General features: G+C 40.9%; 1 protein-coding gene across 1 annotated transcript in view; it reads left to right on the top strand.

Moving 5' to 3' along the window:
• The window catches only part of WDFY4 (WDFY family member 4), a 704,682-nt gene that overhangs the window by 89,907 nt on the left and 601,958 nt on the right, over positions 1-12,817 (top strand). The window contains exons 2-4 of the mRNA XM_006897732.1: positions 6,498-6,612; positions 7,518-7,624; positions 8,845-8,979. Coding sequence (XP_006897794.1) covers positions 6,498-6,612; positions 7,518-7,624; positions 8,845-8,979 — 357 coding nt within the window. The remainder of the gene's footprint in view (positions 1-6,497; positions 6,613-7,517; positions 7,625-8,844; positions 8,980-12,817) is intronic.

Here is a 12,817-nt window from a genome sequence, read left to right as displayed (position 1 = left end):
TGTTAAAAAGGCTGTCGTTCCCCCACTTCACTGATTTCATCTCCTTGTCAAAGATCAGTTGACCATAGATAGATGGGTTGATCTCTGGATTCTCAATTCGATTCCATTGATCTATGTGTCTGTCATTGTACCAGTACCATGCTGTCTTTACTACTACGGCAGTGTAGTAGGCTTAAAGTCAACAATTCTCATTCTGTCATCTGTAGTCATTGTCCAGCTTTCTGATGCATAGCAAGTAATTGGATCATAAAGATTTTTTGTCAGGTTTCTGAGCTATAAATCTTTTTAAATTTTTTTTATTGTATTATTTTTACGTGTACCATCAAATCAGATCTGACTGGTACAGGAGGAGATTTCCCCCTCCTTTTCCAGCAGAGCATCTGGTGGATTTGAACCGTGTACCTCTGGGATTGCAGTGCAGCATCTTGCCACTAGGCCACCAGAGCTCCCCTGAGCTATAAATCTTTTAAGGGAGGAAATGACTCATCTTTCTTCCACAGTGCTATTAGTGGATGTGAATGATTGACTTTTTAACTTAGTAGCACTTAACACCTGGTTCAAATCGTTTGGGTTTTTTTTTGTTTGTTTGTTTGTCAAGCATTCTTCTAAGTGGCATAACACTGGTCTTTGCATTGCTGTATAGACGTAACTCATGGTTGCTATGATGCTAAACACTATGACACTGATGTGCCAAATGTGATAATGGTTACCCATGGTGTACAGCGTTTGGTGGAGCTTCCCTATTAAAACAAGCTTGGAAGCAGGAGTGGCATCCACTTCCAAAATGGCTTGCCTCCAGAAACTCTATGAACAGTCCTCAGGCCTTTTGTTCATAGGGTTGCTATGAGTCGTCTATGACTCGACAGCACCTAACAATGACAACAACAACAACAATAACAACAACAACATCATGGCCTAGATCAGGGACACCTTAGTCTCCAGACTGATGTCATTGCTTTTCTGTACTTTGGAGAGGTCTCTGACAGCAGACATTCCCAATGCAATTCATCTTTTAATTTTCTGGCTGCTGATATCAAGAGTGTTAACTATGGAGCCAAGCAAAGTAAAGCTGTTAACAATATCAATATCTCCACCATCTATCATGATGCTGCCAATCAGCGCAGTGGTGAGAATCTTTGTTTTCTTGATATTGAGCCTCAATCCATATTGATAGCTGAAGTTCTTGACCTTCTGCAGAAAACACTTCAGGTCCTCCTCAGTTTCAGCAAGCAGAGTTATGTCATTTGCTTAAGACAGATTTTTGATGAGTCTTCATCCAATCCTTGTGCCAGATTTCTCCTCAAAGAGTCCAGCCTCCCGGATAATCTGTTCTGCATATAGATTGTAAAAGTATGGAGACACATCCCTGGGTTACACCTTTCCCAGTTTTGAACCATGCAGTATCTCCTTGCTTTGTTCTGATGACTGATTTCTGGTCAAAGTACAGGTTTTGTATATGCATAATCAAGTGTTCTGGGATTCCCATTCTTCACAGAGTCAGCCATAGTTTGTTGTGATCCATGCAGCCAAATGCCTTTGCATAGGCAATGAAATTCAGATAAAATTCCTCTAATACTTCCTGCATTCAGCCAAAATCCATCTATCATTAGCTATAATATCCGTAGTACCATGGCCTCTTCTAAATCCATTCTACAAATCTGGCTCTGTTGATGTTCCAGTCATTTTTGGATAATCTTCAGCAGAATTTTGCTTGCATGTGATATCAATGATATTGTTTGATAATTTCTGCACTCTGTTGGGTCATCTTACTTTGAAATCTGAACAAATATAGATAGATTTCTTCCAGTCAATTGGCCAGATCATTATCCTCCAGATGTCTTGGCACAACTTGGTGAGCACATTCAGATAAGCATCTGTTCGTTGAAATATTTCAATTAGTATGCCATCAATTCCTGGGGTCTTGTTTTCTGCCAATTCTTTTTGAGCAGTTTGAACATCTTCCTTCTTGCCTATACATTGTTTGATTAAATTCTTCTGTGTCTACCAATTCCTTTTGGTACGATGACTCTGTATACTCTTTCCATCTTCTTTTAATGTTTCCTGGATCATTTAATATTCTGCTCAGAGTATCCTTAATTATAGCAACTGAAGGCCTGAATTTGTTCTTCAGTTCCTTTAGCTTAGGAAACACTGAGCAAGTTCTGCCCTTTAATTCTCTGACTGCAGCTCTTTGCATATTTCAAAGTAATATTTTACTTTGTCTTCCTGCACTACCCTTTGTAATCTTTTGTTCATCTCCTTAATATCTTGATTTCTTCCTATTGCTTTGGATTCTCAGTGCTCCAGTGCAAAAAAGACCAGATGAGTTGTGGGAAGATATCAACAATATCATTGAAGAAGAGTGAAAAAGTTCATTACAAAGACAGAGGAGGAAGAAAAGACCAAGATGGGTGTCAGAAGAGATAATATTGAATAGGAGTGGTGAAAGTGGGCATCCTTGTCTGGTCAGCACTGTTAACAAAGAAAAATGCCCTTGGTCTTTCTGCATCGAGTATGATGTAGACTCTTGATTTTGTATATGTACTTTTCACTATGTTGAGGAAATTAACTTCTATTATTTATGTTTCTACTGTTGTAATGAGGAAGGGATGTTGTAAGGAGGAAGATATTGTCAAATGCCTTATCTGTTTCAGTTGGTAGGATCATATGGTTCTTGGTCTTTGCTTCATTAATGTGATAAATTACATTAATTGCTTTTCATTGTGTCCTTGTTATAAATCACAGTTTGTCATTATCAGTTTTCATTTTTTTAAATGTACTGTTGAATTTTTTTGGTCAGGATTTTGTTAAGATTTTTTTTTAATTTATGTTCACAAGATATGTTGGCCTATATTTTTGGTTATGTTGTAAAGTCTTTGCCTGCTTTTGATAATAGTTATGCTTGCTACATGGGATGACACTGGGACTGTTCCTTATTTTATTTTTTTAAAATAATGAAGTAGAATTGTTGATAGTTCTCCAAATATTTGATAGAATATAGCCATAAAGCCATCTGGGCCAGCACTTTTTTTGGTAGGAAGCCTTTATGACCAATTTCTTCTTCTGTGGTGAGCCTATTCAAGTGTTCTACAACTGTCTGTGTCAATCTGGGTAGAGTGTGAGTTCGTCCATTTTTCTCTAGGTTTTTAGATGTATTAGAGGATGTTGTTATTGTTATTAAGAGCCATCGAATCATAGACGCTCATAGTAACCCTATGAATGAAAGACCTGAACGATTTTATAACTTTCATTGCTTCTCCAAGTTCATAGAGTTTCCCGAAGCAAGCTATTTTGGAAGTAGTTGCCACTCCTGCTTCCAAGCTCGTTTTAATTAGGGAGCTCCACCAAACACTGTCCACCATGAGTAACCATTATCACATTTGATGCATCAGAGTGACAGTGTTCAGCATTACAGCAGCCACAAGTTACCTCCGTAGAGCAAATGGACAGACCAGTGCTATACAAATTAGAAGACCGTTTGACCAAAAGCAAAACCAGGCCTGAGTGGCACAGATTAAAATCACCCACCTTTGACTTGGTAGCATAACTTTCTTATCCACCAGGCCCACAGAGCTCTCTCTATGTTGTTGTTAAGTGCCGTCAAGTTGTAGACGACCCATAGAGACCCTATGAATCAAAGACCTGAACAATTGTATAACTTTCATCATTTCTCCAAGTTCATATGACCCAATTTCTGACTGTGTGGATCATAACAAACTGTGGCTGACTCTGAGAAGAATGGGAGTCCCAGAACATTTAATTGTCTAATACGAAACCTATACTTGGACCAAGAGGCAGTAGTCAGAACAGAGCAGGGTAACACTGCATGGTTCAAAATAGGTAAGGGTGTATGCCAGGGATGCATCCTGTCTCCATACCTTTTCAACATGTATGCAGAGCAGATTATTCGAGAGGCTGGGCTCTATGAGGAGAATTGTGGCATCAGGATTGGTGGAAGATCTATTAACAATCTCCGTTATGCAGATGACACAACCTTGCTTGCTGAAACTGAGGAGGACCTCATGCACTTGCTGCGAAGGGTCAAGGACTGCAGCCTTCAGTATGGACTAAGACTCAACGTCAAGAAGAAAAAGATTCTCGCCACTGGACCAATTGGCAGCGTCAGGATGGATGACGAAGAGATTGAGAGTGTTCACAGCTTCACTTTGCTCGACTCCACAGTCAACACTCTTGGTACCAGCAGTCAGGAAATCAAAAAGCGTATCGCGATGGGAAAGTCTGCTGTTAGGGACCTCTCAAAGGTACTCAGGAGCAACAGTGTCTCTCTGGAGACTAAGGTGCGCCTGATACAGGTCATGGTATTTGCAATCGCTTGTTATGCATCAGAGAGTTGGACAATGACTAGGGAGGACAGAAGGAGAGTGGATGCTTTGGAGCTGTGGTGCTGGAGAAGGGTACTGAATGTACCATGGACTGCCAGGAAAACAAACAGATTCATCTTGGAGAGGATTAAACCAAGCTGCTCCTTGGAGGCAAGGATTCTGGGGCTTCGTCTGACATACTTTGGACATGTTTCCAGGAGGGACGGGTCCTTGGAGAGGGACATCATGCTTGGGAGGGTGGAGGGACAGCGCAGGAGGGGAAGACCCTCTATGAGATGGATTGATTCAGTGACTGGGGTAATCGGGATGGGTGTGTCAGAGGCGGTGCGGTTGGCGCAGGATAGAGCAGGGTTTAGAGCTGTTGTGCATAGGGTCGCTATGAGTCGGAAACGACTCAATGGCACATAACAACAACAGCAACAACAACATTTGCTGGACAGTTTTGCTGGGTAGAGTGTCCTTGGCTGGCAGTTGTTTTGTTTCAACTTTCTAAATATTTCATCCAGTTGTCTCTTCTTGTACACATGGTTTCTGCTGAGAAATCAAAACTTAATCTAATTGATTCTCCTTTGTAGATAACTCTTTTATTTTCTTGTGCTGATTTTAGTATTTTGTTTTTATCTTGCATCTTGTAGAATTTAACTATGTTATGTTTTCCTTTGGGGTCTAGTCTGTTTGAGGTTCACTGAGCTTCTCGAATGTATATTTTCTCATTCTTAGTGATACCAGTGACATTTCTTTCTAGTGCCTCTTTCATAATTTTCTCAGTGTTTTCCCTGTTTCCATCATATTCTGAAATTCTGATCATATGTATGTTGTTCCTTTTGATTTCGTTCCAGATGATTCTCATGTTTTCTTCATTTTCCTTCTGTCTCTGTTGTTTTCTCTCCTAGTATATTCCCTTTGAGATTCTTGTCTTTAAGCTCACTGACTCTTAGTTTTATGACTTCTATTCTGCTTTTTTTGTCCCTCCAGCATGTTGGAAACTTCTACTATTTTAGTCTTGATATTTTGAACTGCAGTTTCATTCATTTCTACTTCCAGTACAGTATTCCTGTATGCTGGAAGTCTTGCTGTTATTTTTTCAAGTTCTTTACCTCTTTCTCTATAGTTTCACTCCTTCCATCTTTTACTACATCTTCTGTAGTTGTTTTTATTCCTCCATATTGATATATGTCTTCTCTCTGTGTGTCTCTGGAGTATTTGCTTTATTTATGACTTCCATTCTTTTTTCCATCATTTGCACCTTCTTGCATAGTTGTTCATATGACTCTGCATCAATATATTTCTTCTGCATCTCTGTTTCTGGGGCATTAATTTGATATGTAATATGTGTTTTTTAGGAGAAGGCTTATTTTGTTTTTTCACAATGTGTAAAGCTTCCTGCTGCTTTCTTGACATTATGTGAAGATTTTCTTGCTGGGTTGTTGACAGTTATTTATCTTTATGTTGTTATGGGTTATTTGCAGAACAAATGTATTCTCTTTATGGAGAAGGACAACTCACTTTACCAAGTCTTTTCTGGTTCTGTGCAATAAGAAAGCTTGCCTTTCCTAAAGTTCTTCCACTTCTCTCTCTAGGGCTGCAGTACAGTCCTGTGTGTATTTTGCCTGAGTGCTGCCTGCCTCTTCTACCTCTTATAATTATCCCTGATGGACCAAAGTGTGGCCTGAGAACCAATTCCCCCTAGCTGCTGCTTTCTCTCTATCTGAGAAGGAAGGGGCAATGAGGGCAGGGCCCTGATCCTTTATGCACCTGCCCTCTCCACTCTCCAGCAGCCTCCTGGAACTCTCTCCTCCCTGAGGCCACCGACTTCTAAAGTGTAATTGCCATTTGTGGTGCTGGTGTGCTTGGCAGCTGGAAACCAACTTCCACCTGGCTGCTGCATTCTATATCCAAGGTGGAGGTGTGTTATTTGTATTTTACATTTCCGATGCCTATGCAGTAGATGTTTTGGTGGAATTGTTGGCATAAAGGTGTCCTTGAAACTGAGAGAGAAGATAAGTTTATGTCCTTTTCTGAAATATCTGAGAAAGAGGAGGTGAGCTGTTGTCTTGGGCTGCTGTGGGAGAAGGTGTCTTGTTCTAGTGCCTTGTTTTGCTACATTGATATCTAAGGCTAAAATTTTGATTGCTCTTTGTTTGCTGACCTCAGGCCTGGGAGAAATCTGTGGGAATCATCTGCTTCCCCAGTATCCAAACACTGGCAGAGGACGTGTCCCAACAACTTGTGCAAGAGATCCAGAAGGCCCTTGCTGGAAAACCTGCAGGTAAGAGCACACAGGTGCTGAGAAGACTTTTTTGGAGGGTAAACAAGTGGTCTCACATAGGGTTGCTATGAGTTGCAAGCGACTCGACAGCACATAACAACCACAACAACAACAAACAAGTGGCCTTGTCAGCTCTAAAGCACTGAACCAATTCTGCCACTGAATGCAACTCAGTTATCATTTTAAGACTGAAGGGAAAGGCTTGCAGAGAAATAGGACTGACTTGTTTGCTCCTGGAAGGGAGATGCTCCACTTTTACTATCTTGTCCCTCCTTTACACACATGTACAGAGACGCAAGGCTAAGGCCAACGTCTTCACCAAGGGGGAAATTGTGGTGTAAGTGTGAGACAGGAGACTGCATGATTATTCACTGGATGGCATGGCCCAGAAAGTTTCTGCTGTGGAGATTTTTTGACTTACACTGTCTACTCTTTGAATAGACCTGTCAGGGCAGGCAGGCTTTCATCATGGCCATGGATTAATAGGAGGGCAGAATTCCAGTATTGATGGATTTCTAGTTAAGCTTAAGCAAGCTTAGAAATTTTGGCAGGTGAGGGGCTACACAACAGGAGGAAGGTAGGAGCAGAAGCCTCTGGATTGTTGGGAATAAAATAGATTGAAGTGCCAGCTCTCAATTATTTGGCAATAGATAACCACTTATAGTTGCTGAACAGAGGAGTGGCATAATAAGGATTACTCTACCAAGAGCTTAATATGACAGACTGTGAAATATTTTCTTTACTATCAGATGGAATTGGAGTTGGTAGACAGGAGGCAAGGATTCCCTAAAGAAATTAAAATGCATCCCAGGTACAGGAACCCTTGGGTAGTTCGAGAACTGAGTGACAGATCCTACAAAACTTGCTGCTAGTTGCACTTTCTTCCCTTCTTGCACTCATGTCAGAACAAGCAAGATCAGTGGCTGAACAGTTGCTACAATGGAAGGGGGATTCAGACCAGGACGGCTATCTGCTCCTCAAGTCAGTGTGTGTGCTCACGGGGACAGACTCGGTAAGTTCACAGATGAGCTGTGAAGGGCAATCTCCCTATAATTGCATATTGAGCTTGGGTAAGAATGGACAAAAACAGGCACATTGTCCCTGTCATTGTAAGGGTTAATGATGGCTTGTGTTTTTTTGACTATTTACTGCAGAAAGAGGGTGACAGGTTGGAGGTTAATACCCAAAATTAACCAACGGGCAATTTGACTACTCTTTGGCTTAAACTGACAGGATACTTGTCATTTACAGTGACTTGATCCACAGGACAAGCCTTCTCTGCTCTGAAGAAAGGGCTATCTTCAGTCTGGGTGGTAGCAGATAAATTTAAAGACTTAATATTTTTTTTAAAAAAGGTAGTGGTAGGAGGAAGCAGCTGGCTGTCAGTAGAACCAGAGCAGCAAGTAGAGGACAAGAGGGTAGCTGTTCTGTGAGAAAGGATGTCATGGAAGAGCTGTCATGGAAGACAGCTTATTATTTTGTAGTAATATAATTTTAGGGAGAAAAAGTGATGTTCATATCTCTGGTCATTTTTTAATTTTCTCATTCACCTGCCATTTCTGTTAATCTAGTCAACCTAGGAAAAATGCTATTGGATTGGTTACACTTTACCAAGTAGATGACAGACTTGAGAGAGTCCTACACTTGCTCACCAATGCATGCACATACAGAGCTGGCGGCCCTCTCTTACCTGGTGAAGCTGTATACAGAACCATGTCAGGGAAGTCCTATTCATCTCTGTCAACTTCTCACCTTCTCAGCTCTGTCTGAAGGTGCCAGGATGAAGTGTGCTGCTTGGAATAAGAAGCCTGCTTATAGGCCATTTTAGTCTTGGTGAGCCCCTCAACTGTGCTGATCATTCCATTCAGTGCCAATCAGCCATTTTTTTTTCTGACTGAGTTCCAGGCCTCTAATCCAAAATATATGAATTGCTGGAAAGCCCTTGTTTTCTGTTCTGCATCAGCCTGTCTCTCCCATTTATAGTCCTTCATCCTTCCCTTCCTTCCATGAGCTATTTTATAAAAGAAGTTTAACATTTATTAAATATACGTAGACACTTTTCCTGAATCTAATCTTTGTTCACAACCATTCCTGGCTAAGCATTATCACTATTTTTACACTTCAAGTCCAGAAAGTTGAAGTTACAGACTCAAGTTTCCCTATTAAAATGGGGTCTGAGCCTCTGGCTGTGTGTTATGTTGTCCTCAGGTTCTTTTCTTCTGTCTCTTTCAGGAGACACTGAATCGAGTTGCCAAATCTGGGCTCCCAGCACTGCTCCTGCAGTGCTTTTATCTCTTCTTTGTCTTCCCTCAAGAAAAGGAGGAGCTTCCAGAAAGCAACTCTCAGATTCAGAGAATGTTTGTGCAGGTGAGTGACAGGAGGGGCCCTGCCTCTCTGCGAAGCCCTTGCTGACTCCTGAATGGTACTCAGAGATACTTTCCTTTTCTAGGCTGCCCTGGCTGCCCAGAAACCACTGTTCACCCTCCATCTCCCTCTCTGAGGCACCTCTCCAACCTGCATTTCAAGACTCCTCTATTCTACTGGAGTTCTTTCACCTCTCCTCTGCTTTCCCTACATTTGTAAATAATGGGACCCTTTCTTGTCTCTTCCTTTCATTCTGTCACTGGGCCTCTCTTTTGTTCTCTCCTTGAAATATGTGTGTCTCTTCCTTTCAAAAGCCACTTCCTCTGCTTGGCTGTCTTACTTCATCTACCCTATCCAGTTGCTTCTCCTCAGGACCATATTCCTGGTTCCTGTGTGTTTCCCCCAGTCACTCTTATTTTTGACCCCTTCCCTTGGATCCTGAGCATATGAAAGTGTCATTTGTGAAACAAACAAACAAACAACAAAACACAAAACAAAACAAAAACAAAAAACACAACCAAATAAACAACAACCACAACCAAAAAACCCAATATTTTCTAAGTACCTTCTGCATAAACAACTTCGGCCCAGGGCACTGTGTCTCTTCTACCTTCTTCAACTCTTCCTGAACCCAGGATGTGTGTATTATGGTCATCTTGATTCTATAAATGGAGATGTTCAGATATGAGTGTGGTCAGGGCCACAGAGAGGGGAGGTAGGAGATCAGTGACAGACCCTGGAGGAATCCAGCTCCAAGTTAATTTACCTGATAATGTCATCCCCCACCTTCTTTAAAAGACCACTGAGTATCAGGACTCGCTTACTCTTGTCATTGACATCTTTCTTTGCCTATTCAAGCAACCAGGAATCATGTTTTTATCTTTATAAAACCAGGACTTTTTATTTTGTTTCCTTTTTAACTCTTTAAAATTTTTCATTCATTCTTTGTTGTACATTTTTCTCCCTCCCCTTTCCTTCTCCCTCTCCTAGTTCACTTTCTTTATTTAAAAAAATATTTTATATTGATTTCGTATATACAATTTGTTGTATTATGTTTCACACTATCCTTCATTCATTCTGTGTTTCATGCAAACATTCCCATACATTGTGTTTTATAAAATGAATCACCATTGGGAGAGAGAGAAATAGAGAGGGAATTTGGGAGAGAGCACTGCCTTCAAATGAATGACTTTGAACATAAATTCTCACCTCCTTTTCCTGCTTCCTGGCTAGTCAATTTCTGCTTTCTTATCTGAGCTGCTGCATTCCCTTAGGTGTCACCTTTCCTCTGATCTTGACATGAACATAGGGCAAGGATCTCTCCTGTAGGGCCAGGGCTAAGACAGTGTCTGCTGTGCTGATTTGTTCACCTTACATTCATTTTAGACTAATTATTGAGCTGAAATTATCATCACCAGGATATGTCATAGACAGCAGTTATAGTTTACCATGTATCTTAGTTTCCTAGTATCTTGTGATAGATACTGTGACTGATACTTGTGACTGTAGGCAGCTGGCATTAAACAATATAAATTTATTTTCTCACATATCTGGAGGCTTTAGTCCAAATCATCAGAGTCTTAGCTTTGCTCTTCTTACAAGTAGCCCCAGGCATACCTTGGCTGTGTGCTTTGTAGATCGTCCTCATGTGGCATCTGTCTTTCCCTATATGTACATGCATGTTTCTGCATCTGTGCTGCTCTTTATGTAGCCCAGAAGTAATTAATTGTAATTTAAATTAATTGATAGGATAATTGATTGCATAACATTGGATTGCATTGTGGAAGATAATTACATTACATTGCCTTATATTATGAAAAATAACTATGTTAGATTAGACTCAATCCACAGAAGTAGGGATTGGGATTCTAGTATCTATTTTGTTGTTGTTAGGTACTATTGGGTCAAGTATGACTCATTGTGAGCCTATGTACAGATATGAACTCAGTCCTATCTTGTGCCATCCTCACAATCTTTGACACACTCAAGCCCATTGCTGCAGTTACGGTGTCAATTCACCTGGTGGAGGATCTTACTCTCCTTCTCTATCCCTCCACATTTCCAAGAATTATGGCCCATTTTAAGGAACAATCTCTCCTAGCAACATATCCCAAGTATGTGAGATGAAGCTTTGTCATCTTTGACTCCAAATAGTAATCTTGCTTTACTTTCTCCAAGACATACTTGTTTATTCTTTTGACAGAAAAGAATATTCAGTATTCTTTTCCAACACCACAATTAAAAGACATTAATTCCTTTTCTGTCATCCTTATTCACTAGCCAGTTCTCAGATGTGTAGCAAGTGACTGAAAATCAGACCATAACTTGATCAGGTATATTTTTGTCCTCAAACTGGCATAATTGCTTTTCAATAATTTGGAGGGTTTCCTGATTACAGACTTTCCCAGTGCAATATGTCTTCTGATCTCCTGACTGCTGTACCAAGTAAAATGAAGTTGTTGGCAGCTTCAATCTTTTTTCCATCTATTATGATGTTGTTATCAGTCCAGTGACAATGATTTCTTGTGTTATTGATTTTGAGATGCAATTCATATTGAAGGCCATAGCATTTAACCTTCTGCAGCAAGTGCTTCAAATCCTCCCACTTTCAACAAGCAAGGTTGTGTCATCTTCATAACAAAAGTTATTGATGAATCTTCCTCAAATCTTGATGCCACAAGGTTCGAATCCACCAGCTGTTCTATGGGAGGAGGATGAGCAATCTCCTCCCATGTGATTAACAGCCTCTGAAGACGCACTGGAGAGTAAGCTATGAATTGGCTCTAACACAACAATTTTACAAGACATAAGAAGATTATCCCATAGGGTTTCCACAGATGTACTAACTTTGCTGTTGTTATTGTTATTATGTGCTATTGAATCACCTGTAACTCATAGAGACCCTATGTACAATAGCTCTGAGTCCTCCCCTATGTTGAGCCAATCTCACTGTCTCTGACACATCTGCTCCCATTATCCCATCTCAACCTCTCTGATTTAGCTAGGGTCTTCCTCTCCTCCTCTGTCCCTCCACCTTTCTGAGCATGTTGTCCTTCTCTAAGGACTGAAGCCTCCTTGCAACGTAGCCAAATTATGTGAGACAGAGTTTAAAAATCATTGCCTCCAAGGAGCAGCTTGGTTTTACCCCTCCAGGATAAACCTGTTCATTCTCTTGGCAGTCCATTGTATGCTCAATACTCTTCTCTAGCACCACAACTCCAAGATATCAATTCTTCTTCTATGATCCCAGTCATTGTCCAGCTCACTGCTGCATAGCAAATAATTGTAAAGACAATGGCTTTGATGAAGCTCACTGCAGTCTCTAGACTGACATCATTGTTCTTCAGCACTCTGTAGAGGTCCCTGACAGCAATTTTCCTAGTGCAATTTTTCTTTTGATTTCCTGACTGCCAGTGCCAAGATTGTTGATTGTGGACCTGAACAAGATGAAATTGTTAACAATCTCAATCTGTTCTCCATCTATCATGGTGCTGCCAACTGGCCAAGTAGTGAGAATCTTTCTTTTCTTGATATTGAGCTTCAACCCATGTTGAAGACTGCAGTTCTTGTCCTTCTCCATGCTTCAGATCCTCTTCAGTTTTGTACTTATATTGTTGTTGTTGTTATGTGCTGTTGAGTCGCTTGTGTACTCACATTGTTGTTGTTGTTGTTATGTGCCGTCAAGTTGCCTGCGACTCATAGCGACCCTATGTACAACAGCCCTAAACTCCACTCTGTCCTGTGCCAATCACACTGTCTCCGACACTCCCATCCCAATTATCCCAGTCACTGAATCAATCCACCTCATAGAGGGCCTTCCCCTCCTGCGCCGTCCCTCCAT

Source organism: Elephantulus edwardii, unplaced genomic scaffold, assembly GCF_000299155.1.
Source record: "Elephantulus edwardii isolate Elephantulus edwardi_28Jun2011 unplaced genomic scaffold, EleEdw1.0 scaffold00213, whole genome shotgun sequence".
Classification (NCBI taxonomy): domain Eukaryota; kingdom Metazoa; phylum Chordata; class Mammalia; order Macroscelidea; family Macroscelididae; genus Elephantulus; species Elephantulus edwardii.
Note: the sequence above shows the minus strand (reverse complement) of the source record. Positions and strands in the feature narration are given on the sequence as shown.